We start from the raw sequence: 27,141 nt of genomic DNA on the forward strand, positions 1-27,141 counted from the left end.
TATAGAGTTAGGGTGGATCTAAAGAGTCTGGGGTTTGTTTTGTTTTGAGGTGTGAATAAACTTGGCCGTGGCTAGTTTTCTGGCAAGAGGACATGCTGGGCTTTATTTCCACAGCACCACGGGGTTAACGCGTCCCGTTAACCTCCAGGCTTTGCTGCTCGAGGTTTAAAGGGGGCCAGGGCCGCCGTGACGGGGACGCGATGGCGGCGCCGGGCCCTTCAGGGCGCTGCCGCCTCGGGGGGGCCCCGCCTCCTTCCCGCCCGCTGGCGGCGACGTCGCCCTGGCAACGGGCGGGCGCCGCGCGGCTCCTCCCGCCCTGCCGCGTGGGCGGGGCTTCGGCCGCCTCGCCCAATCCGGCGCCGCCCTGGGCCCTTGAGGCCCCGCCCCGGAAGCGCCGTCCAGTCAGTGGGCTGCCGGGCGGCGGCCATGATGGCGGCGGGGGATCCGCAGCGGGGCTACGGCGGGGGGGCCGCCATGCCCGAGGCCTCCTTCCTGTGGGGCGTCTTCCAGCGGTGAGGGGCGGCTGGGGAAAGGGGGAGGGCCGGGGGAACAGCGCCGGGGCGGGGCCGGGGGTGCGGGGTGAGGGGCGGCTGTGGGGAGGGGGGGCCTAGGGGTGTCCGCCGGCCCGTCCGTGCGCGTCGGGGGCTGGCTGCGGGCGCCGAGCCACGCGCGCTGCGGGGCCGGTGCCTGGGTCTGGCAGCAGGAGCGAGGCCTGTGGGGACGCGGCGGGAGCACGTTACAGCGCCGGGGGGCCCGATCGTATCGCCACCTCAGGGCGGGGTCGCGATTGCCGTGTCGTGGTCGGATGGAGTCTAGAGTAAGATACCAGCTGGCCATAAGGAGGATCCACCTCAAGCCCGCGTCATTCTGTGTATAAAGTGAACGTGCTCTGAGCTGAGCGATGATGCTCAGGAGCAGTGTAAGCAGATTGTAATTGTTGGGTTTACACGGCAAGGGTTTGGTGGCAGAGGGGCTGCAGGGGTGGCTTCTGTGAGCAGAGCCCAGCAGCTGCCCCATGTCAGATCAGAGCCGGCTCCAGCCAGCTCCAAAAGGGACCCAATGCTGGCCAGAGCCGAGCCACTGAGAAACACTGGTTGGGCCTCTGGGAGAGCAGATTTAAGAAAGGGGAAAAACTGTTGCACCACAGCAGCTGGGAGAGAGAGAGGGGCAAGAAAATGAGAAGCAGCCCTGCAGACCCCAAGGTCAGTGCAGCAGGAGGGCAGGAGGTGCTCCAGGCACGCAGCAGCAGTTCCCCTGCGGCCTGTGGAGAGGCCCCTGGTGGAGCAGGCTGTCCCCCTGCAGCTCATGGGTCCCACATGGAGCAGATCTCCACGCTGCAGCCCGTGGAGGAGCCCCCGGTGGAGCAGGGGCAGGGAGTGACCGTGAAGGAGCGGCGGCGAAGTGTCAGGGACTGACCGCAGCCCCTGTTCCCCCGTTCCCCCGTTCCCCTGTGCCATTCGGGGGGGAGGAGGTAGAAGAAGGTGAATTGGGGGGGGAGGTGGTTTTGGTTTGCTTTTAGTTTCTCACTGCTTTAGTTTCTCACTGCTTAATCTCCCTGTGCTGAGTTTATTGTGCCCATGACAGTAATAGGTGAGTGATCTCCCTCTCCTTATCTCAACCCCTAAGCTTTTTTTCATCACAGTTTCTCCCGTCTGTTCTTTTGACTAGGGGAATGAAAGAGCAGCATGGTGGAGCTTAGGTGCCCGTCAGTGTGAAAGCAGCAAATTGTCGTGATTTCATGAAAATGTCAGCTTAGCTTTTAGTAGCAGCTCATTAAAGGTAAATCCAGTGACAGAATACCTGGAAAAGAAATAGTGAATAAAAAAGGGAATATCTTTTGTTATTATAGTCCATGCAGTTTATGTCTGCACCAAATGTTGCATGTAGTTTGTGCCATTCTGGAGATGGGGAAGGAATTTAGTAGAAAGAACTGAAAACCTGTAGAAAAAGACAGCAAGGACCACAGGAATAAAACAGCTTCTGCAGAGGGATCAGCCAGGCAGGCCTGGGAATGATCAAAACGGAGGGGAAACGAATCGGCACTGGCAAGGCGAAGGTCGTCCTGTGAGATGGCGGGAGGCCACCACCTTCAGGTACCCTTCTGCAGAAGGTGTGCCCGTGCTTCACTTGGGCAGAAGCTGCCTGGCTTATTCATTCTGGGACAGAACTCCGTTCTCTAAGGCAAGAGATGTGAAGGCTCCAGGGAAGCTGGCACCTCTCTACGCTTTGTTGTAGTTTGAACCCCGGACAGGGGTCAGGGCTTGCAGTAGATTCTTTCCAGTATTTTGCATGGGTTACATCAGGGGCCAGCACCTCACTGAGAGAATGCTGGGTGCCAAACCAGGGGCTAAAACAACTTTCTGCTATGGGCTGTGCCCGACCTGTTCTGCTGTCAAGGTGTGTTTTTGTGTCTCTCATCGCTCTTAAGTAGGTTTTGCAGTTTTCTTTGTACCTTGTGTCGTGTTCCAGAATGGCTCATCAGTCTGCGGGGCGTATGTAATTTGCAATAACCGTGAGTGGTTTACCAAGTAAGATTAATCTTTTCCATAAAAGTCACTAATTGCATTTTATTTGGTGATTAAGAACCAGAATGTTGAGGTCTTCTGTAACTGAGATCTGTTAATTTCAGCCATTTAAAGTTTGCCACTTTTTTTTTTTCCTGCCTCCAGGGTTGATAAAGATAGGAGTGGAATAATATCTGATACTGAACTCCAGCAGGCATTGTCCAACGGTGAGTCTGTAAACGAGCACTGAGGTAGTTCGCTGTAAACTTAATGCTAAATTTCGTGTGAGACTGCTTACTTGATGCCAGAATTGTTTTTTGACTGGGGGGGAACATTCCTAATGCCGATTAGTAGCATTTAATCGACAGCAAAAGGCCGAAGGGGAGGAAGGAAGTGGACAATACTCCTGATTTTATTTTATTAATTGTTACTGAGCATACTGGTCCTGCTTTTTGGATTTCAAGGGAAATTTTCTGTGTTTGGTGCACGTTAATAATGCATTACAAACGCAATACCGGTTGTAAACATTACTGATTTGCATGCTGGGGATTAAAGGCATGTGCATCCCTTTATTTTTTCCAGCTCTTGTTTCCTAGAAAGCATAAATACACACCGTGATTTTTATTCCTCGCTGATCGCTACTGAGCCTTTCCTTTTTAACCAGGATCAGTGTATGTAACCTGGGCAAAGATCAGATGTTTACAGCCTTTTTACCACACACAAAATCTTTTCAGTCAGTAAGGTGCGGGAAGTGAAGATGGTAATTTTTTTTTAAATGAGTTTATTTTTATTTATTTCCTAATAGAAAGGTGCACTCCGAATCTGGTATTAACACTTCTGTGGTGTCTGTCAGTTCTGTTCCGTAACGCTGGAATAGGAACTAGGGCGTGGTCAAATAACTCAGGGAAGCAAAATACAGACAGGATAATTTTTTCCAATAGTCTTTTTTTTTTTTTTCCCTCTGGTGACTCAGAGTGGTTGAGTGTTGCTTTGGGCTTTTTTCTCCCACTCAGTAGTCTGAAAAAGAGCATTTTGAAGGTGTGCACCTTTGAGTTTGTATCGAGTTCCCCCTCTCCTAAGGTTTAAACCCTTCATCCTTCCGGCGTAGCGTGGCTGAGGAGGGCTTAAGGTGGTGCTGTGAGCTGACTGCAGGGCCGCAGACTGAGGCTCCTTTTGTCAGGAATCACCTGACCAAAATAAACGTGGATGGCCCGATTTGGTAAAAATACAGTCTTGTAACTAATTTAGATTTACTAGAATATTTCTGTTTGGTAATATACCTGGTAAATTAAAAGCAATATGTTGTAGCTGCTGCACCTGATTCATAACTAAAATGCTGTTTTGAGCAAATACTTCAGCAGAAGCTGAGCTAACTGGGCTAAGCTGCTGTTTTCACATAAAATTCCAGGGTCGTACAAAATGCCTGGCTTCACCTGGCATTGTAAATTTTATATAGTTTAAATACCTTCTCATCTGATCAAATTTAAGGGCGATAGACAGCGATGGCTAACTGAACTCGTCCCTTGTTTTGTGGTGCAGGTTAGAGGTTTCAAGGCTTTGCAGATTTGACACAACCCCACCGAATGAACTCGCTGTTAAACGAAACGTTTATCCAGCTGCGCTTAGCTTCCTTGTGCGCTCAACTCACCAACAATTCACTGCAGTCTTTCCCAAATGTATCCTCTAGCGGGTGGCTGCGTGTGGCTGTCCTGCAGTCTGCCAGGGGCTAAAAGAACGTGAGGTGTTCCTGAACCGTCAGAGAGGAGCGCACAGGTCTCACTGCACACCGAAGTTCCCCCCGTGCTCCGCGCCCAGCTTTTAAACACGTCAGGTTTATGGAAATGGCAGTACGTGTATCAGGGAGGGACTGATGATCGCTTCGTGTAGTTGTTTGCACAGTGAAGTCCTGTGCTCCCTTGGCTGCTTATTTTTTTTTCCTGTGCTGACTTGTTAATGACGGTCTCAGGGGAGTGGGAGGAAATGGTCTTTCGCTATCTATTGGAACAAGCCAAAATCCGAAATCCGTACAGCTCTTCAGCACTGGAGTTTCTGGGGTTTCCCTGTATGGAATCTGTGTTAGTCTCTTTGAAAATTCCAGCATAAAATAACTTTCAAACTGTGTTTTTACTTTTTCCTCTGTTCTGTTCAGAATTAAATGCTGGCACCCTGTTAATAATTAATAATTTTAGACTTATATATCTCCTGACAAAAATCAAGGGAATCGTTGTTCTCTAAAATACTGCTTGCTTGACCATTTTCAGAGCCATTTTTAATCTCCTCTGCTTCCCTTTCTGTTTATGTGGAAATGGTCGTATGGCCTGGCTGAGGAAGAGTTGTTCTTCCTGCTGCTGCCTCTGCAGATTGACGCTGATAGTTTCTCCTCCTGCAGGAGGAGTTCAGGGCTGGTGCAAGCACCTACTCCCCGGCCTCTTGCTCCAGAAAAGCAGCCAGGTCTCTCCACACAACTGCACTGTATGGCCCTGCGATGTTAAGAACCTGTTTTTTACAGAACCCATCTGTAAAATAAGAAAATAAACACAACTACCTCACAGTGGCTCTGTTGTAATGTACTAGTTCCATGTCATTTAGCTCTGAATCCACTATTTATATTTCTTACAGAATTTCTTACATTTCTTCTTATTATTTGCATTTCTTCTTTTTTGTTTGCTCGTTGGTCGGTTGCATTTTTTGAGTGTTACTTAAGTCTCCAGGAACTAAGTGAATTCTTTCTGTTTCAGGCACGTGGACTCCATTTAACCCCGCCACAGTCAGGTCAATCCTTGGTGAGTGTGGTTGCGTGACGCCAAGCAGACAGGATGCTGTTGGGGTTTGGTCTGTTCAGACGAGTGAGAAAGCCGTCACTGTTGAGTTGTTTCAGGGAAGTTGTACAAGTATCAGAGTACCTGCTCAGTGTGTGTTTCTGCTATAATATTAAAAGCATGCTTAAAGGCTTCTTGAACCGGTTAAGAAGCTGGTCTTTTATTGTAAGATGATATTAAGTTGTCACCTTTTTTTTTTTGTCCAGACAGCCCAGTAGTTGTAAGATAAATTGAAATACTGCCCCTTCTGAATAATGAACGAATGCCCTTTGTGTACACGTACACACACTTGCCAAAGTAGCCTGAGAAAATGTTACTCAGATGTTACTCAACTGTTACTGGGGAAAGCGTCAGCTTAAATACTTCAGAGGCATCACACGGCTTTGTCTTTGTGATTTGTTTTTGCTAGTTTGCAATTTAATGCTGTGTTCTCCTCTGAAAAGCCCAAGCGGGCTGTACAACGTTTGAATTTTTTATAGTCCTAAACCAACTGCCAGTAATAAGGAAGAAAAGGGAAAGGGAAAAATTCAGGAAAGGAAAAAATTCAGGCACAAACCCAATTTTCTGTTGTACAGTTCATAAGTCCAAGGCGAAAGGTTTTTGCTCTGTTTTTAAAAGTTGCTCAGCAGGGGCCAGAAGCCCCTGGCTCTGCAAGGTGCTACTTGTATGAAGGTAACAGTATGGCTAAGTTAAATGCTGAGGGATATTCCAAGGCTTTGGGCAGTCAGCTGATACTGTAGAGCTTTTTGTGAGTCCTTAGAAAAGGGCAAACCCCTTTCTTTTTGTCACTGGATTACAAATCACGCCCTAAATACTTTCAGACTGGAAAGGAAAACACAGGAAAAATGAATACTCTGTGATTCACTCTGATCCTCTTTTATCTTGCTTTATCCTTTCCTCCTTCGATGGACGACTTTTTTCTTTTTTTTGGCAGAACTTTCCAAAATATTAGAATCATAGACTCACTACTTGTATTTTAGCATTTTCTTACCTGTTTTCAGTACTTCCCAAAGCACTGGCACTTCCTTCTTAAAATACGAGTAGCTCTTACCGAGTGTTAGAAGAACTAAGGTTTTACATGGGTTTCTTCTTTCTATTTCAGGCATGTTTGACAGAGAAAACAAAGGTGGCGTGAACTTCAATGAATTCACGGGAGTCTGGAAGTACATCACAGACTGGCAGAATGTCTTTCGAACGTATGATAGAGACAATTCTGGAATGATTGACAAAAATGAGCTAAAGCAAGCACTAACAGGTTTTGGTAATTCATTTGTCACTTTCTATGACCGGGTTATGTCATCAAACGAGCTTATTGTCAGGGCTGCCCTGCTCTGACAAAGGTGACTGAAAATAAAAATGAGATGGGTGAAATGCAGTAGATGAAGGTAAATTTTAAAGATATTTGTGCCAGAAGCAGGTTTTTTTGTTTGTTTGTTTTAAAATATACGTTTCCTTTTAAGGAAGAAATGAAATGCATGCGCCAGTACATGAGTGTGAAATGTTTGTTCTGTCAGTAAAGCGTTAAGTCACTTTAATCCACCATTCTGTTTACTGTGACTGTGTGTAATTGTTGTTGAGCACGGTTCTTACTGCATGCACTCCAGCTGAACACCTGTGTTGTGCGGTACAGATATTTAGATGCCCGCTGAACCAGCTGGCTGTTTTCCTAGAAAGGCCGTGGTAATTGAAGCATTTTAAAGGATTTCTCTTTTCCAAGGTTACCGCCTGTCTGATCAATTCTACGATATCCTTATTCGGAAGTTTGACAGACAAGGAAGAGGCCAAGTTGCTTTCGATGACTTTATTCAGTGCTGTGTTGTTTTACAGGTAAGAAAGGAGATGTACTTTTGATGTCAACTGGAAAAAAAAAACCACACCTTTTCTTAAACGTCTGTGGTTCCCTTTAATATATTCAGTCTAGAACTTGCTTATCCATTTGAAGTATACAAGAGGTGCTAGAAACACCTTAATTTACTGGCCTTCGCTTGTTATCCGTTTGCATCACATATAAGTAAGCCTCAAACCATTGTTTGACCTCTTAAATGTTTTTATGGAGTGAAAAAATGTAAAATGGTCTCGGTGCTTTTAAAAGGAAAACATTAAATGCAATTTTAATTAGCTTTAATACACACACACTTTTTTGAGAATCTTGGGTGTGTTAAAACTGGAGTGTGTCATGTCCCATGTTGCCCTCTTGAGTGTACGCCAAAATAAAGTTCTCAGAATCTGAATTGCAAGGACTTTTGCATCTCTGTTTAAGGCTCTGATTAAAAAGAGTTTGACCTAATAGCTGAATTATCTGGTCTTTTGTCACTGCTGTTTCTGCAGGGGCAGTGGTAGTAAAAGACATTCAGAACAAAACAACAACAAAAATTCCAATAATAGGAGTGTGTATGTGAATTTACAGAGAGAGGGAACTGCTGTTTTACAGGTACATCCTTCTGTTTAGAAATAAATCACTGAACTACTTCTCACCCTGAGAAATTACAAGCCCTTAAGCACTGATGCTTAAGGTTTCTCTAAGAATCTCTGACTTTTTGGAAATACATCTAAGACTTTGGGGAAAAGCGGACAAGCTGAATTTTAGCAGGCTAGTTAGAGGGATTTTTTTTTTTTTTCTTCTTACCCTGGCTGTTGTTGCAACGGTATCCTAGCTATTTTCCTATACGCACCATGAAGAGAAGGGAGTGCTCTGTAAGTAGGAGCTTCATTATTTCCCTAAGTTTTGGTCTTCTCCTTTCAGCTTTACATTTGTAGCCGTAAGTCAAACGCTGCTGCTGAAACATAAGTTGCTTTTATATTAATTTGTAATATGAGCAAAAATTGTACTTTGTTATAAACTTAAACTCTACTAAAGAGGGCTTTGAAATTGACCACCATTCAGCTAGTGTTAGTGCAACCATGCTGGTGGTTGTTTTGGTCTGCTGCTGGCACTGCTTGTCATCTCGGGGGGTTCTGAGGTAGCTGAGATATTGATGATGCACTGAGCAGATTTGGCCAGAGGATGAGAAATGGACATGGCACTCGTTAGAGTGTCTCCAGATTGTTCCCACCTCCCCGGGAGCCAGCTATAAAAAGCTGTCTGGTCTATAAAGAAGTGCCTGGATAGGCGTAGGTGTTGTATCGTAAGATACATCATGAACTCAGATCTGCTGCACAGCTCGAGCACAAGATGCAGCAAAGAGCTACCTCTAGCGCATGACACCGTACAGCGTCTTCAGAGGGCATAGGCAGGAAGCATTCGTAAAGCTAAAGAAACCTCCGGGCCAAGCAGAATATCTGGCAGTTTGACTTTACTCTGTGTACCAAAACATGTGTTTTCTCCCCCTTTTTTAGCGGCTGACTGATGTATTCCGACGTTACGATACTGATCAGGACGGCTGGATTCAGGTGTCCTATGAGCAGTACCTGTCTATGGTCTTCAGCATCGTATGACATTGACAACTCGGAATTCCACCCTGGCATTGTACAGACTGGAGTTGCCAAATCATCATGTACTGAATCAGATTATCGCTGTATTATAATGGATATAATTTCACATTCTTAAATTTTGTACGTTCGTCATCCCCTTCAGAATCTGTACTTGAGTTGGTTTTCGTTTTGTATTACTGTAAGATCTGACCACCTCATGCTCACTGTAGTACAGAAAGCACAGAGCCTAGATTTAACTGGTGCAATGTCAAACTTAACTTTCTTCCACATATCCTGCATGGGGAAAAAAATGACTCTATAGAAATGCCAAATTAAAATAATGCTTGTTAGTTTGTCAGAGAGTCGAAACTCAGAAGTTGCACAACATGTTTTGCATGTGCCTTACTTTTCTAAGAGGTTAATGTATTAATTTTTAATACAGAATTTAAGGTTAAGTAAAAATGTTAGACCAACTTACATAGCCTACTTTACCTTTGTACAATTTTTAAGGGGATGGTGGGGGTTGTGTTGCTGTATTCCAGTTTTCCGTGGCTCAGGGGTCCCTGCCCCTTAACAGGGATGGCCTTTTTGCTTTGCTTTGTATTTTTGCTTTCTAGCTGCCCCTTTCTTTCAGGGTATCCTTGGGGCATCTTCCAATAGAACTGCTTCTCATCTTTGTCCTAATACTGCATCTTCCCCATAACGTTCCCTACAAAAAACCTCTAGTTCCTCTGGATATAGTTCCCTCTGCTTAGTGTGCTCGTTTACCACAAATAATCCTCCTTTTTGTGATGAAGCACTCATTTTGAAGTGCCCTTGAGCATCCTCAAAACCTCACCCTCAATCTCACCATTTGCAGACGGAAAACTGAAGCAAAAAATAGTAATTAGGTTCCTGTCACGCACCAGCTCCTGCAGTAACTTTGAAGAAGCAACGTGGAGGAAGCAAAGAAAAGTTACTAAGCTCTCGGAGTACTCTAAGACAATCATACACCTGCACTACCCAAAGCAATTAAAGCTTACCTGTGGCTGTTACGCGTCAGGACATGGTTACAAAGGTTAACAGCAGCCCCGGTGACACGCTGGTAACACTTCCTAAGCACCTTTATGTTGTGAAATCTGTAGGGAGTGACAGGTGCTCAGGGCAAAGCACTCGGGGCAACCAGAAGGGGTGTTTGGCCTCCAAAGGGCGATGGATTGCGTCTGGGAGGTGCTGGGTAAGGGGGGGACAGGAATGATGGCAAATCTATCTGCGACCGCTTCAGCAGCCTACGATAAACTGCAGCTAACTTATCTTTAAGGAGACAAGGGAGAAAGCTTTCCAACAGATACTGCTTGAGCCTTACCTCCCCCGAATGCTATGTGTGTACATACTGCATGTATTCCTGAAGGGAATAAGAAAGAAATGAGAATATAAAATCCTGAGGGAATAAGAAAGAAAGAAAGAAAGAAAGGAGCCCCGTATTTCTGGACTCAAAAGAGCTTTCCCATTAAGAGGCCCCACTAAAAAGAAAGAGCTTCCTCGCTCCTTTCCCACTAAGGAACTTGTCCCTTTGGATCATACGTCTGACCAAATGAAATCCAGTATATCTGGAATCAAGAATAGGTCCAAGCTAACAAAACTAGAACTAAAGCTGGTAGCAGAGAAATTACCCAGGTTGTGGCCTGTGAAGAACGCAGCTTTTTTTTCAGCCAATGTCATCGCACAGAACTGCAATTGCTGCAGAACCACTGGAGCTGCCAGCACTTTCTGAGGGAGCCGTGCTGGTGTGGAAAATTACCAGTGACTCCGGACTGGGATGACTCTCGTCTCAGTGGGAAACACAGATGCTTCTGAAGGTGTGAAAGCAAGTACACCACAGACCAAGCAGCTGGCTGAAAGTAGACCAGAGATCCCTCAAAGCCTGTTCTATCCTGGTTGTTTATCAATGGCCTTTTAAGGAAAAGCAAAATCAGTTCAAAGGGCTCTGGTGCAGCCTCAAAAATCTTACCTCGGTGCCACAGCCGCTGTATGAATGCTGCACTGAAGGATGGCGAGCACTCGATGTGACGGTGCTCTGCAGACCATCAGTGCCTACCTTGTGAAGATGGTTTCCGAGGCCCTGACGGACCAGAGCCTGGAGAAACAGGAACAGGCAGAGGACTGATTCTGCGCCAGTCCCGTACTACACGGGAGGAAGAGAAGGCAGAGAGGTTTCTCAGGCATGAGTAGCCAGAAGCTGACTCAAGGAAATTGGCCAATGCAGGAAAAGTGAAACAGCAGGCGGGCTCAGCTTAGGCAATCCTACTGTAGTAACTGGTAGGATGGCAGAACTCCCAAGACACTTCTGTGGTTTTTTTTTCCCCTCCATGAAGTCGTCTTCTTGCGGACACTGCTGGTCACGTGCCAAAAAGGTCAGCAGCCTGGATTTATGCTTTCTTTTTCCTGCTCTCAGCTGAATCCTCCTTTAAAAATGTCAGGGTTGAACTAAGTGAAAACAAGACAGCCAGAACCCAAAGTCACGATCTTTCAGAAGACAAGTTTGTAGGACGAGATGCTGGCTAGACAGAAAGAAGTGAAACAGGCACATTCCCAGGATGGATGCCTCCATCAGCAATGACTGAAAGCTAGACCCTGTAAAAGAAAACACTTCAAGCTGTAAATACCTGTCCCTACGGAGGGAGAGAAGATGCCACAGAAACCCTCCAAACAAGGCAATGATGCCCAGTATGGAAGTTCTACACAGCCCTGAAAAAAACAAACCAACCTTCATTACTCCTGTCACAAGGGCAAACGACCCCTTTGCAGAACTGCATCCAGAAGATGCTTGTCTGTTTCTTCTTGCACTTCACTTGCCTACTAGGAAATTGAACTCCACAGAGGAATGTGTTCCTGTGATAATAAAGATACTGCTTGTTTGGCACAAGTCAGCTACAGCTGTTTGCTGGTATAGAACACAAGGAAAAAAAGTCTCTGAAATCAATTGTGGAGACAACAAATTTGGGAGTGCCAAGTGGCAGAGCCCAGGGCAGTATCAGTACAGACACTGTACACGGAAGCTCTTAATTTTCAAAGCTAGGAGGTCTTTGGAAAGAAGAAAGGTAAAAAGAAAATTAAGGAGAAAGCAGTGATGAAGCTGAAACTGGCTTAGCCAAGTGATTGAAGGAAGCTGTAAAGAATACACTGCTGGAAGCACTGGGAGCAGTTGCACATAAGGGGTAAGACACGCATGGAGAGCAAACTACGGGATAACATCAGTTTAAAAAAGTCCCTAGACGCTAGTGCTTGTGTAAAAGAACCAACAGAGACACATATCAAGAAGTTCACTGATTTTGGTAAAAACTGAAGACAAGCAGTGAAGCAAGGAGCATTTACAAGACTAAATGCTCATCTACAGTTCAGGAAGCCTTTAGTAACTCAATGATGAAAGGCAATTTCTTAGCTTGCTTACTATTCCAAATTCATTTCAAAATGCAGGAACCGTTTCCCCAAAGCAGGACCCTGTGCAATGAGCAGGAACAGGAACTGTTCCCCAGAACAAAAAATAAGGGAATGTGGAGGAGGAAAGAGCATCCAAGTTGGGAAGAGACCATCCAGCTACTGTAAGGCACTGGAATATCCCAAAGGGAGTCAGAAATGGAGAAAAATGACCTCTCTACAAAGACCCCAGCTGAAAAGGTCGTAACGTTAATTTGCAGAGTTTTTCTACAGTTTCAGATATTTAGTTGCACTACACTTTCTGGAGGAAAGGAAGCAGTGTACAGAAACGAATAACGAAAGTGGATCTTTTCTGATGCGCAACTAAAACAACTGTAGGAGGAGAATTTTAGAGAATCAAATTTATACGCTCTATAACCAACTGCTTTGTTGCCTTTGTGTTCAAATTTACATGTCAAGTTCCAAAGTTTTTGTGCATGCAGTAATATGACAGCTCATGAAGACAAACCCTACTTCAGCACACGTATTTAGTGTTGCAGGGACAGAGAAATATTCCAGGTGAAGGTGAGAAGAAAAATCATAGTCCATAACACAGCAGTGAAAAGGAAAACAGATGTTGGGGAGTAAGCCCCATGTACACTCTATTCGATTATATAAAGCAGACATCTAAAGCTGGGAGTTCATGAACTTACAGCTCAGAAGTGTAGGGAGAAGAAAACGTAAGTCTGGCCCACTGAGAAATAAGAACTGGTGATGATTTCTCAGTATGTCATTTTGATTAATTTTTTAATTTTCCCTATTATTTTAACTAACTGCCTTAACAGGTTCTACTACTTCTTAATATGTTTTTATCAATAAGGAAGAATGAAGAATTTTCTCCTTTAGGATGGATCAATTCAACAAATGAGTTTCTAAGTCAATTTGCAACAGTTTCATTCTGAACAGGATAAAAAAAGCCTGCCTATCTTCCATGTCTCGTTCCATTCAGCAAAAACAAAAGCAGGTAAAATGCCCCGTTACATAACCATCCCCTAGAACCGATTACATTTTCCTCATACAGCATGGCATTAAGCCAGAGAATACCTTTGCTGCGACACTCACCTTTCGTTATTCTAAACAGAAATGTAGTGTAACAATTTCTAAAAATATCCAAATTATAAAGCCTTACATTAATTGACCTTAAATTTGTTTGAAGGAAAGTACACCTGTATTTTCATGTAACAGACCTGTATTTTCAGTGAACATTCTTCCTAAAAAGTTAACATAAAAGCAAACCTTTCTTTTTTCTGAGTGGGGAAGGATGTTAGAAGGGTGATTAGCTTTTTCCTGACAGAATAACATTAACATATTTTCAAAAAATAACAAAAGATTTTTCTGCAATATACTAAGATATAACAAATACTTTAAAAAAGCCTAAACAAAATAGTGTTCACCTCCTTTATGTGCAAGTTTGTGTTCCAGCTATATTTACCACATTAAAATGTTGAACTCTACCTCCCTTTCCCCTTCCAAAACCAGTCACACAATCAAATGCAGTCTCTTTCCTGAAAGCCAAGAGATGAAGATGCTTGAATCTGATCATGTTTCCAGTTTGGCTGTTGTCGCTCCTTAATCTTTTCCTCTAGTTTCTACTAGCACATTGGCTAACGTCTGAATATTTATTTCTAGAAAGGGGAGATAAAAGAATGTGAGGTTACTTCTTTTTCATGTTATTTCACATTATAGGGCACAGAGAATGTTAAAATGAAAACGATACTATTCACTAACGTTCCTAGTTGTAGTACCATGAGCATAGTTCACATCTGTCCAATCTCACCCCCACTGATAGCTATCTATCCAACTGCCTTTAAATGTTTTACAATCTATTTCCAAAGCAGAATCCTCTACTTTGAACGGCCTATCACCCGTTTGAACGTTAAGGAGTATTTTTGCAATAACGGGAAAAGCTACATTTTCATGTAACAAACCAGCTCTTTGATACCATTTCTGGCTTGCTGTTCCAAGGTGTTTGATCCATTTTGAATAGTTTCATCTATTACAATGCCACCCCGGTTTGGTTCTGCACGCATTCCAATACTTCTTTCTTTATGCCAATACATCCCCTCCCTACCTTCGCCACCCCAGCAGCACAAACTCCCATCATGATATAAGAGGCTAGCTAGCAAGATGACCCAGAACAAACATTTCGGTTCAGGAAATTTCTGTGCTATCAATTTTTTCCTCTGACTTACAGCTCAATTTAAATGCCAAGTGGCAAAGCCTCCTCAGAGAGGCAATTACTGCTATTCTTCATCCGATACAGGCGCTGATCAGAATGGACTCTACTCCTCTGAACTAAGCATATTATCTCTGCAGCACACAATCTTACATTTATTTTAAGCAAGTATGTTGATGTAACTCATTTTACGAGAACTAATGACAATCTTACTTTGAAGGGCTGGATAATACGGAGCCAACTGCTTGAGCATCCTGGTCATTGCAGGTATATCCTTTCCTCCTAGTCTGTTCAAAGCATTAGGAGCAAGACCAACAGTGTCTTCATCAAACGTCGTATCTGAGCCTCTGAACTGTTGGTTATCTCTGTATGAACCACCGCCAGAGAAGGGACGGTGACGTGAACCCCAATCACTTCTGTAGCCTGACTTCTGATGCCTATATTCTTGACACCTAGTTTCCTGGTTCCAGCTAGAATCCTGGTTCCACCTGGTGTCCTGATTCCACCTGGTGTCCTGATTCCACCTGGAGTCCTGGTTCCACCTGGAGTCCTGGTTCCACCTGGAGTCCTGGTTCCACCTGGAGTCCTGGTTCCACCTGGAGTCCTGGTTCCACCTGGTGTCCTGGTTCCACCTGGAGTCCTGGTTCCACCTGGAGCCACCTCTTCCTGAAGAAGCAGAATGTGCAGAAGATGTACAAGAATTCACAGACCCATCACTCCTGTAAGAGGAATAGCTTTGCGAAGGATAGTTTGTTGAGTATCTTCCAGATGGAGGATATGAAGGATTGGGATAGGGTAATCCTTGATCACTTACACTCCTTGCTTTTGTACATGTTTGTTGGTTCCTCCAATTTGTACCTTCCTCGCCATACGACAGTCTGTTGTCAGGGAGCTTACTTCCTCGCACATCTTTGGACATGTATTCTGCTGAGTACTCGCTCACCGAATTTGTCTCATATGAAGAGGCCCCACGGGCTGAATTACTGCCAGAAGCAGATCGGCTGAACTGTCTCAGCCATTCACTGATCCCACTGGCAGGACATCCAGTCTGAAGAGCGAAAGAGTCCCTGAGTGCAGACATCATCGCAAAGTCACTAGGTCTTAGTCCATAGGAAGATGATCCATCATCACTTTGGTAATTGTGTGAGTTATCAGGAGCAAAACAATCATCTGCAGCACACTGTTCATACTGAGATGAAGAACCTTGATTCCAGTTAGAATTTCCTAAATAAATAAATAAATTAATAAATAATTTTAAAAGGGCACTATAAGTTGGTAAAATATTAAAATACCAACTGAAAACACAACTATTCAGAGGTTTTACGAAGGGTTCTTCTCACATTTCCTGCCTTTATGTCTTACCTGAGTCCTTGCATCTTTTCACCCCAAATCCTCGTGTCAAATAGGTTGGACAAGGTTTTCACTGGCATGCTCTTCTGAATAATTTTCACATCAACCCACATGGCATGAGACTGGATGTAATCAGAATAGTTTAGGTACCTTTTTTTTGGTTTGTTTTCATTTTTCTTCTAAATCATTAAATACAAGTGGGGCAATTGTTTGCAAAAGAAACTTAATTCATTATAAGTCCCTTTTGGTCTGACTATTCACTGGGTTAGCAAAGACCAGCCTTTTTTAACTCTGTTTGCAAGGCTGAATAAAATTAAAGAATAGAAGGGGAACAACTGACTCAATCCAATTAATAACTTTAACTAATAAATCATATGAATTCAACTATACTTTGCTTTACTGCCAAAGCATCTTAAAAATCAACCACTGGAATTACCATTTGAAGGCCTCTCAGGTAAGATGTACCTAGAAGAGCTCACAGAGACCAGGATACACTAACTGTATATAAGAACAATTATAAATATTGAAGTTAGCATGTCTCAAGAAGTTAACACTTTTGATGGCAGCATGTGTGCACTGTGGATATGAAATAAAATGGGTTAGCTAAAATCACATTATTTCCTTTCAGTGCTCGTTTTCATATTAAATCTATCAGTTCTGCAGTTTAGAGGAAAAACAAATAGAAAAGATTTACAAAAGTTACAGCCTGTAAATCCTCTAGAGATACAGTCAACCAACAATTTGCCAAAGCTCTACTTTAGCGGCTCACCCTCATGTCCTTTTTTATGGAGTTTCTTTTCACCCTAAGATTTGTGGGAAACAGAGAGAGGCAACTACTTAGCAGGCCAGCAGCCTAAGAAACAAGCTAAAAATCTCTTTCACTGCGTCCCTGACAGAGGTGTTCACTCAATGTAATGTAAGAATGGCAACTACCTCTTTGGAGATGCTTTGACACACCAGCCTTCACACTGAGGGCAGGCAGATGTTACTGCTTGGGTTTCCAGTAACCTCTGTTTCTGTAATACTATGCAATGAGACAGAGTGTTCTTAGTCAAGGTTCAAGTCATGAAGGCTTTAGAAAAAGGTACCCTGAACTGTCTCAGAGGAAAGGACACACGGTTCTCTAGTAAAGAAATGCTATGGCTGGCCATAAAAGCAAATTTCTGCAATTTACACAGTGTTAAGAACAGACTTAAGGTAGTCGAAGAACGTGCCTACATTACCTTTGGATTTTCCATATGGCTTATACAGTTTCGGGATGCTTTTTCTTGCTGGAAATTCATCTTGAGATATTGACATCAGTGGCCTCAGACTGTTGGTATAATTAACCTATATAAAACACAAGGTCAGAATGTCTGTTTTTAAACTAAAATCTTGAGCATTCAAACAAAAAAAAAAGCAATTTCCCCATAGAAAGTTAGTAGAGTACTGTTTTAGGTGACAGCAAACTCCATATGAAGGACGTTTTGCTCTGTTCACTATTAACACACTGAATTAAAATTTTTAAAATTGTTTTTTGTAAGAGGTGTGTCTCTGGAGAAGAGAACGAGGTGCCTGGGGGCAATGACAATATCACCTGGTTCAAATTTCTATACTGCCCCACAACCTTCAACATCACCTGGCTAAAATATAAAACTGGTATATATGCAACTCCTGTCTCTAGCTGGGGAATGCAGAATGGAAGGCTCAGCTACTGCCTGACATTAAAAAACAACAATTTTTAACTACCTCATGAGACCTGCAGTTTATTCACATATCAGAATGTGGCATAAATAGGAAATACAAGAACCAAAATACTGCAGAGCCCACGTCAGCCACTGTTAATTCAGCTTGCTTTCAGCCAGCCTCCAGACCCTTCCTTTTTGTGAATCTTTTTCAAAGCCCTCTCCTATTTTCAGTTCCAGCATAATTCATCAGGTTTTAAATGATTTCAAGAGAATCCAGACTGGGCACTTGCATGCTTCCTTTATTGTTTTCAAAAGAGTTCAGTCTTTAAACTTGTCCAGGAGCATTCTGTATTTTTCAGCAAATATCATGATATGAACAGCAAAAAGAAAAGTAAAGAATCACCTTCAAACTACTAATTCCCTAGCAGGAAGTCAGAAAAGCTAAGCTTCAAGCTGATGTCATCTAACAAGTCAGCTGACTCCTGCTCTATTAGTAGGCTTTGGTGAGCATGACAATTTGAGAGTGTAGCTCTCAAAAAGGTAGTGGCATATGCCGCAAGTGCTCAAAGACAGTTCCCATAGCTCAGCTGATACAGACTGTACTGTTAATGCCTAAGAAACCATTCTGAAATATCTTTCAGAAAAACACATGCTGAATTTTATGAACTAGTAGCTGCCAGATTCTGGTCCGTCTTCTGACCCTCTTTTTCTACAGGTATTCAGTTTTTATGCAAAGAAGCTGTGAAGGCTTTCAAGGGCCAACAGAAACAGCAGGAACATCTTGCCTACCTTACTTAATCCTAAGAGATTAAAGCTCTCAAATGGGACAAGAGCTGCAGCTCACCAGTAAATCCAGATGCCCACAGAAGCAAGAAGCGACACTTTTGGGTAATAGATAAAAGCCTGATTAACCTTAGTAGAAGAGCTATCAAGTGAGGGACCAAATGCAATGGAAGGATGACAGACATCATAAAGCAAAATGGAGCCCAAAACAGAGGGGGAAACATGTGCAAAAATAAAACAAAACAGATGGAAGGTGATGAAGAACTAACAGAAATGTGCAAAGCAATTAATGTATTTGGTACTTCAAAACTGTAGAAATATTTTAAGCACATAATAATTTAAGTAAATTTAAATTTAAGGGGTTTTGACCTATGTCTGAACTGTTCCACTTTAGGATGCTGTTAACATAACTAGTTCAACCACTTCTTTCCTCCCAGTGGTAAAATCACTACAACTCTGGTCAAGATTTATTTACTTACTGCTGCTTTCTTTTCACAAAATGACTTTAAAGCTTCCGTAAGTTCCTGTGTAATGTGAACAACGAGTGTTGCTTCTGAGTCTGAGGTGATGTGAAAAGTCTCCTGTTGAAAAACGTGGTAAGAATTGTTAGCTCATTAGGATGCCAAAGGGTCACCTACACAAACAGACCAGCTATACTTTGATTTTGGTGTAACCAAGGTTATACTACTGGTTTATATATAACACATACACATATATATCCATACATGAAAAATAAAATTGTGAACATAATTATGGCCTGATAAGAGGTAAGACATCATCCTTGATTCTGTGGCAATCCCATACTGTCAGTCATGAACATTCCGTGGCAGATGGAGAAGGGCACAAGTCCTAAATTTATGCTGTCTGTGTAGAAAATTGAATAAAAAGTAAAATTCAGCAGCTTCATCAAATGCCTTTGATTCCCTCATTTTATTAACAATAAGATGAAAGTTTTTACTATGATTTTCCCATGTGTAATTTTGGGAACCAAAGATATCAAAATATATTGATATAACTATATAAAGCACAGAACAGCTATGTTCACCTGTGTTTTTAATGTCCAATCAGAAGGATTAGTAAGTATATGAAGTTGTAAGTTTTGATAATTGATTACAGAAAGTTACAAGAATATAGGTTGTCTTATGCCACAAGGAATAGATGTGATACCTCTCCATTAGACATAAGCTAGTAACTGTATACCAAGCATTTTTGGTAGTTTACTGATTATCCCTACGTTGTTTTTTCTATACCTCTTCCTAAAGTCATAAGTAACCACAGACTAAAAGATAAAAAGATAAAAAAAAAAAAAAGGCTGAAAGAGAAAAAACACTCTTCAGACAGTAGTGAAGCACACAACTCACAACAGTCTACTTGTGATTTCAGAGTAGAAACAAGCAATTCAGACTCAAAATGAAATCTTGCAATTGCCTTAGGTACAGTATTCAAGAGAACAAGACTTTCATGGAATAAAATGGCAAAGATACATGGTCAGATATTTCCACAACATAAACCTAAAAGGCAAAGCAAGGTTTATTATGCTACTGACAACAGCAACTGAACAGATAAAACTTCTCCACCCCAACAACAACTGTGCTCTAGTATAATCCAGTTTCACTTGGCTGTCCAGTTCTGCTGCAGCAGCACTAGCCACAGCACCACAGGCAGCAAGAACCGGCTGGCTCGGGTCCTTCAGCATATCACCAACCCTAGGAGGTAGATACGCGCAGCCAACAGCACTTGAGCAACATCAGTACTGCTAACGCTGATTGTCAGCGTAGCTCCTCAGCAAAGGGAAGAGTGATCCAGGGAACAGAGGGAGAGCTCAGATTTAATCCAGCATGCTGTTCTCAGCCAACATTAAGCTACAGCTGCACTAGCTTTTCAAAGAGCAAAGTCCACGAAAATGTACCTTAGAAATTAATGTTGTGGTCAGATGAGTTTGAGCACTAATCAACGGCTCCTTCACAATATTCACTGCTTCACACAAGTGAAACTCCACAACTGTTCAGACTTACCACATTCTTATTCTACATACGTACCAAGAACTCTAAAGCTTTCTGCTTCCGAACAGGATCATTCTGTGGGATTGGGGAAGAAAAAAATTACAAGATTGAACTCTACAGTGTTTGTTGCACCACCTTGTACAAAACAAGAAGGTTTACAACAAAAGTCAACCCAAATGCAAGATAGTATTTTTAGGTCACAGCTGCAAACATGTAACATTAGGCCTCAACAGCCCAGTGCTGCTTAAGAGAGACACTAGAGAGTTTAGGGTTTAACCTCTGAATAAGAAAAAAAAAAAGATAAATCTTCAGTATAGAACAACCAAACCTTCAGTATAGAACACCTCTGATCTGAAGAGGGGCAAGGCAGTGGAGACTGCAGCATAGCTTGGGAGATTTGGCTTACAGACACTGGGCTTCAGACTCTGTGATTTTAAACAGTAATTATGCGAGCTAAGGTGGGTCAGCATCCTGGTGTATGGTATTAATTTCCCTTGTGCTGTGATGAACACAAAACTCCAGTCGTTAGGTCAGTTATTTTGCTTCTGGGCTAATATTAATAAAAAGGCAAATGAAGCCAAAGAGTAAAAGCTTTTCAGAAAACAAAAAAAAAGCAAAGCAAGTATAAAGAAACTGCTAGAATACAAAGCACTTGCTGAATTACTACCTCTACATACCTCATGCTTATGATCATCTTCCCACCTTAAAAAGAAAGAAATATAAATATTAAGATGCATTCTAAAGATTACTAAAAAGTTAAGATTCCTTTTGTATCTAGGATCAAAATATTTAAATTTCCAAATTTATCTAACTTACCAATGCATGACATATTTTCCTATAGCATAGCTAAAGTATTTTATTTCTTAAAGGTCTTTACTCTGGATCTCAGAAAACAACAGTAGTACTGACGAACTTTACACATCAGCTAAAGGAGATGACTGAAGTAATGGTGGTGTTTTTTTTCCTTCCTTTATGAACAGGGGTGCCTTTTCTACAACTCAGGCAATGGCATCCCAGAGAAAGTGATAACACCTTGATGTTTGAATTGCAATGTCTGTGTGCATGAGTACATCAGACAGTTATTGAACTGCATAACCAGTACAATATTTCTAAAGTCATAGCTACTTATAAACTGAATATCGAATTTTATTTCAGGTTACTTCCTCAGACAGAAAGCAACAATTTACACAAGATGAAGAACTACAGTGGAAAGACACTACATTTTCCCCATATGTGACAAAGTTTGTTACAGATCTAGTTAGTAAGTAAAGTGATCTCGTTAAAAAAATCCCTTTCACTTCCCCCTGTGGAGGCTGTATTCTCACCTTGCTTTCTTCTTTGATGGGGCTAGAAAATTAAAAAGAATCATTAGCACCATCATAGGGTTTCCACCATATTACTGCAATAAAAGCATTACACAAACCAAATTGTTATTGCCCCTGAAGTGGCTGCAGCGTTTTAAAGGACTAATAACCTTTCTTGCCAGTACAGTCTATAAGGATGAGGAAGGAGGGAAAGAAAACTAGGTGGTCTGTTTAAGACAGTAGCTGTGCCTCAGAGAGTCAGCTACTGCATCGTACGTAACTTTGCATTTCTTAAGGTGTTCCAGGATAAGCAACAGGACAAGTTATAATTCTCAAGACAAATGACATATTTGCCCCTACAATACGTAGCTGAAGGACTCATGTTCCTGTCTTTTGACCACCTGTTGTTGAACAAATGCTGATGAGTTACAACTAGTTGCACTGTAGGTCCCCAAAGCTTTCTGAACTTCGGGAGCGAAAAAGTCTGCCACCATTTCACAGAAGATATCCAGTGAAGCAAGCATCACGGAGTCAATGCCTTCATTGCAACTCGTGAATATTGACACTTGTTCTTTCCCCATGTGCCTTCAAGTCTGGCTTTTTCTCTGTAGCCATATTTTGGTAGCAGAAGACAGTAATTAGATCACATCCTTAGCTGCTGCCTTCTCTAAGTTAATCAAATCCAGTTCCCTGAGGCTGTTCTCCACATTATATGAACCAGTCCTTGCATGATCTTTGTAGCTGGTGAGTCTTCTGCTGACTGTTTCACCAAAAATTCACCAAAATTTCTCATGTCTACAGGACACTGTTCCAGAAGTGGCTTTAATGAGTTCTGAGACGAAGGGAATAAACACTTCTCTCAGTCTGCTGCCTACACTCTTGCTAATGCAGTCCAGTATGCTGTTAGCCTTCATTACATCCCGAGTGCATTGCTGATCTGTGTTCATATCGTTGTACATCAAACCCTGCAGGTTCTTAAGATCTGCTCCCTAGCCCAACAGCATCCAGTTTGTATCCAGCAGGGTGTTGCTCCAGCCCCAATGTAAGACTTCACATGTAATTCTGTCAAACTTCAGGAGGTTTCTGACAGCCCATTTCACCAGGTTGTTGAGATCCTCCTGAACGGCAGCTTTGCTCTACCACATACCAGGCATTCCCCTCAGTTTGATGTCACCTGCAAATTTGACAATGGTGTATTCTATCCCATTATCCAGGTTGTTAATGAGCATGTTAAACACTGCTGACACCAGGATCAACCACTGAGGAGTGCCACTAGTAAGCAACCAGCACACTTAAAATCACTGACAATTGCTTTTTGAATCCAACCATTCAGCCACCTTTTATCCACGGTGTAGTCTTACTGTATCTCCTCAATTTGGCTACAAGAACACTGTTTTGAGAGCTTTGCTGAAGTTAAAATGACATCCATCCCTCCTTCCGTGTCCACAGAGCCAGCCCGTGCCATTGCAAAAGGCAATCAGGTTGGTCAAGCCCAGTTTCTCCTTGGTAAATCCACACTGGTTGTTCCCAGTCACCTTCTTGACCTTCACACACCAGTAAATGGTGTCCATAAGGACCTGCCCAATAATTTTTATACGGTCTGGGTCAGCCTGTAGCCACACACTTTACTTTTGAAGCTAAGCACAGTTGTTTTTTTTCAGATCACCAAAGAACTCCTCTGATCACCACAACCTCACAGACTTTGGACAGCAGCTCCCTCAATACCAGAAGTACCCCATTTTGTCCCATGGACTTGCACATGCTCAATCTGCCATTCCCTAAAGTGACCCTTCTCTACAGTGGGTAATGCCATTGTCCCCTAGGCTTTACAACTATGCACAAAGCCCTGAGAGCAGACTGTCAGTAAAGACCAAGGCAAAGAAAGCAATAAATAACTCAGCCTTTTCCATGTTCTTTAACGCTAGGTTACTTGCTCTGTTCACAGCAGGCCACATCTTTTGCTGCTATCAGACCTGCAGAAGCCTTCCTTTTGACCTTCAGATTCCTTTCATCACCAAACAAGCTTTGCCTTCTTAATTCCACCCCAAACTCGTCTGGAATGCCTATACAGTTCTTCACATCTGATTCTGTGTGCTTCCTCTCAGCATTCAAGATCAGTTATGAGTTCTCTGTTCAACCACACCAGCCACCTGTTATGCCTCTCTATATTCTCACAGAGCAGAACGGATCATTTCTTTTCCTTAAGAAGGTTCTCCTTGAAGACTGATTATCTCTTTTAGGTGTCTTTTCCTTTCAAGGCAGCCTCTCAAGGGATCCTGGATCAGTTTTCTGAAGAAGATGAAGTCTCTTCTCCTGAAGCCCACAGTCATTAGCCTGGTACTTGGCTTCCTCATTCCCCTGAGGATTTTAAACTGTGTCATTTCAAGATCTGCCTATGGATAATATGTTCCAGTGCTGTACTGCCCTCTAGGAAAGAAATTTTTCCTAAAGCCTCTCAAAATGCCACTTGTGGCTGCAATCTTGTTACATTGCCCGCAGTAACCAACCACTTTGTCATCTTTGGAGCAGTCTACACATACTTGAAGGGCAGTTACCAGATCACCCCTTACCCTGCTCTTTCCCATCTAAACAAGCCTCTAATCCTTGTCCTAGGTACATACTCTGACCCGAGTATCTCCACAGCCCTCCTCTCCAATTTCTCCATCTTCCCCTTGAAGTAGAAGGAACAAAACTAGATGCAGTATTCTAAGTTTGCCCTTACCAGTATCAAATAGCGGGGAATACGAATGTTCACCAGTCTGCTTCCTGTGCCCACCTGAAGTGTCACAATATGAGATTTGCCTTATGTGAAATGAGAGCGTTCTGTTGGCTCATATTCAGCCTGGCATGCACCACAGCCACCGACACCTTTTTAGCTGATGGCAGTCTGTCATTTCCTATCCTGTACTGACGCATGGAGTTATCACTTCCCCACTGAAGATACAGACAAGCTTCTCCAGTTATCTGCTCTAATTTCAAGTACGCAATAACTTAATATATCTGTGGACTTCTTTCCAGTTTCCAGCTGTATTCTGTAGTATCATTAACAGTAGTTTTTAGAAAGAAAAAAATTGATGCAGGCAGATTTCAGAGATTAAATTAGATCAGAAATTCATGTGCTATAGTACCACATTGTGCTTACGCATATCCTCATACTTCTTAAAAGAATGCTATAAGGCTTTCAGGCTCATCAACTCTCTACTTTGAGTAACCGATTACTGGAATTACCTTAATATGACATAATTTTTAATTTGAAGCTCAAGACAAAATACAGATCATCTTTCTTTAGAAAATAAAGAAAATTTTAATTGAAGAAAAGCAACAAACCAATCCTTCCAAGGCATCTCATATATATATATTATATATATATACATATATATAACAGTATCTTGGTTTTGCATATGATCTCTGCAGCTGCCAAAATTTGGTGTTAATGTCTGTTTTGTCACTGACAAAGTAGTACATGCCACCAGATGGCATCTCCTAATCACATCCTCAAACTCACTCTTTCTGGTAGAAGGGAGCTTTGAAGCTGGAAGTCATTCTCCGACAATACAATCTACTCTAAACACACAGACATGTTAAACCAGTAAGCATGATTCCCTTCTAAATAAGCAGAGTGGTTTTATTTTGGAAAGAACTTGATGTTGTCTTTACCACCAAACCAAAGCAGAATTTAATATTGTACAGCACAACACTTCACTCGCTTAAGTCAGTTAACTCGTCTCTGTTTGCTGCAGTTCTTCATATTCTATAGGATCACTTTTTGTTGTTGTTGTTGTCGTTGTTAGTTTTGTTTTGGGTGTTTCGGTTTGATACCTGATCACCTCTTTTCAGTTTTACAGAAGTCAGTAGGCACTGATGTCAAATACTATGAAGTCCATACCACCTTCCTCAGGTTACAATGCTGCCTACCTGAAAGATGATTATCACCTATATTGCCCCTCAATTACTAGGAATCCGGATCATCTTTTCTCTGAAATTTTAAAAATCTTTATAGATTATTCTAAAAGATGAACTTTCAGTACTACACCTTCTACATTATAGAGGACTTCTACGTTATAAAGAAGTAAAGGAACACACTTTCCATCAGATTCCCATACAAAGACAAGATGTTAACAACATTCATCCAGATTCACACACGGAAAGGTAGTTAGGTCTTACAGGACACCTTGCTAAAAAGCTCTACGCCAGGATTCTGACCAACAGTTCAGATTGGGGATTACAACACAAATAGTTCTAGAGGTTTTAGAACTCACTCATAAAGTTTATTCTAAACTGAGAATTACTGGACTAGATTACTGGGTCACAGTCCATCTCCTTCACAAAAGAGACAAAGAATTTCTTCAGGCTGGCATTATTAAGCACCATTGCACATCTACAGTAACAAAAGATAACCCAAACATACTGTATGGAGTGAGGATGCTGTTTTTATGTTGGGGGGTTTGGTTTCCATTGCTCATTCCAGTGAACTTGCTAAAGAACTATAACTTCCACTTTTAGCAGTGATTCAGGACCGATTTTTATGTCTTTTAATGACTGGAATGAGGTGGAGAAGGCTTTATCAGCTTATTCAGAGAAATCCACCAAACACTATGTTTCCATACTTTTTCATTCCTTCATTAGCAAATTACTGTAGTTATCTAAAATACCTCCAGAAGCAAGCAGTTAAAAAAATGTCTAAGAAACATTGCAAGTCTGACAATTCCTTCCTTTCCTCATTTCATATTCACAAAAATTGGAAAATCTCTGAAAACAAAACATTTTGTACTATAACACACAAGTTTAATATTTTAAATCAGTCAAACCCTTCGAGTTCAACTACTCATTCAAATTAGGCCATTTTTGGTTGTCAAATATATTATATTCAAGTAATTCATAAACTTACGTGAGGTACTTGGTCTTATGTAACCTTCAATCTAGGAAACAGACATAGATTTATATTAGATTTTCTGATTAAAATTTTTTAACAACAGTCCCTACTGCACCTGCCTCTAGAGACAGACCAACTACTTTTATTTGTCCTAGTATAGTATAGCCCATAATTTTATAGATTATATATAATCTTGTCAATATAAATGAAATTTGAGAGAAAATTTGCATACATTTCAGAAAATGTAAGTTGCATAAATTAAGTCATTGGAAGTAAAGCACTAAAATCTCTGAAACATTTGATTCTGCCAGGACATTTTCTATCTAAAAAAAAAAAAAAAAAAAAAAAACTTTTTAAAAATACACAACTTCGTTTTTTTTAAACAGGAATTTCAATGCTACTGTTCTTTTCCCCAGATTTTTTATGGCGACTTTAACTTAAGTCTTAGTTCTATTTAACACTACATTTCCTAGATGCACACAGAAATTTAACACTATTTGTCAGCAGTACTTTTAACTTACTAGGTCAAACATAAATGCACTGATAAAATATACATTATTGGATACTTTACATTTACTTCCAACTACCTTATACATTTTTAATCCTTCAGTCTTCTCTAGCTCTCCTGCTACTCTTCTGAGAAATGAGACTTTGCATTCTTTTACATCTGATGTCTTTCTCTTCATTTTATCTGGAAATTCTTTAGACTGTTGGCAAAAACAGCTTTAGATGAGCAACACCAAAACTAATTTAATATTAAAAAGTTGTCACATTTCACTTTTTGAACAAGCTTTC

The 27,141-nt window shown here is 41.9% G+C and overlaps 2 protein-coding genes across 3 annotated transcripts in view; one reads left to right on the forward strand and one right to left on the reverse strand.

The window, feature by feature from the left end:
• The first annotated feature begins 364 nt into the window (after nt 1-364).
• Nucleotides 365-9,211, forward strand: PDCD6 (programmed cell death 6). Of its 2 annotated transcripts, none has more exons than XM_035550463.2 (6): nt 365-512; nt 2,670-2,731; nt 5,243-5,287; nt 6,426-6,578; nt 7,041-7,150; nt 8,660-9,211. In XM_035550463.2, the coding sequence occupies exons 1-6, from the start codon at nt 427-429 to the stop codon at nt 8,756-8,758; spliced, it is 555 nt and encodes a 184-aa protein (XP_035406356.1). In that variant the 5' UTR covers nt 365-426; the 3' UTR covers nt 8,759-9,211. The 2 variants fall into 2 exon arrangements, with proteins under 2 accessions (XP_035406356.1, XP_035406355.1); XM_035550462.2 differs by having other exon boundaries at nt 366-512; nt 6,426-6,584.
• LOC118249946 (uncharacterized) overlaps nt 7,110-27,141 on the reverse strand; it is a 39,415-nt gene continuing 19,383 nt past the window's right edge. The window contains exons 8-16 of the mRNA XM_035550460.2: nt 26,934-27,053; nt 26,362-26,392; nt 21,495-21,516; nt 20,847-20,871; nt 20,206-20,244; nt 18,646-18,747; nt 16,940-17,045; nt 14,580-15,590; nt 7,110-13,815 (exon numbers count right to left, since the gene is read on the reverse strand). Of these exons, the coding sequence (XP_035406353.1) occupies nt 13,760-13,815; nt 14,580-15,590; nt 16,940-17,045; nt 18,646-18,747; nt 20,206-20,244; nt 20,847-20,871; nt 21,495-21,516; nt 26,362-26,392; nt 26,934-27,053 (1,512 nt within the window). The 3' untranslated portion in view covers nt 7,110-13,759. The remainder of the gene's footprint in view (nt 13,816-14,579; nt 15,591-16,939; nt 17,046-18,645; nt 18,748-20,205; nt 20,245-20,846; nt 20,872-21,494; nt 21,517-26,361; nt 26,393-26,933; nt 27,054-27,141) is intronic.

The sequence above is a fragment of the Cygnus atratus genome, chromosome 2 (assembly GCF_013377495.2).
Source record: "Cygnus atratus isolate AKBS03 ecotype Queensland, Australia chromosome 2, CAtr_DNAZoo_HiC_assembly, whole genome shotgun sequence".
NCBI lineage: Eukaryota > Metazoa > Chordata > Aves > Anseriformes > Anatidae > Cygnus > Cygnus atratus.

What these genes read in the sequence shown, in the direction of transcription:
- PDCD6 (XM_035550462.2), top strand. Translation starts at nt 427, where the DNA reads ATGATGGCGGCGGGGGATCCGCAGCGGGGCTACGGCGGGGGGGCCGCC. An exon ending in CTGTGGGGCGTCTTCCAGCG is followed by an intron (nt 513 to 2,669) that starts GTGAGGGGCGGC and finishes TCCTGCCTCCAG; the next exon opens with GGTTGATAAAGATAGGAGTG. An exon ending in CCAGCAGGCATTGTCCAACG is followed by an intron (nt 2,732 to 5,242) that starts GTGAGTCTGTAA and finishes TTTCTGTTTCAG; the next exon opens with GCACGTGGACTCCATTTAAC.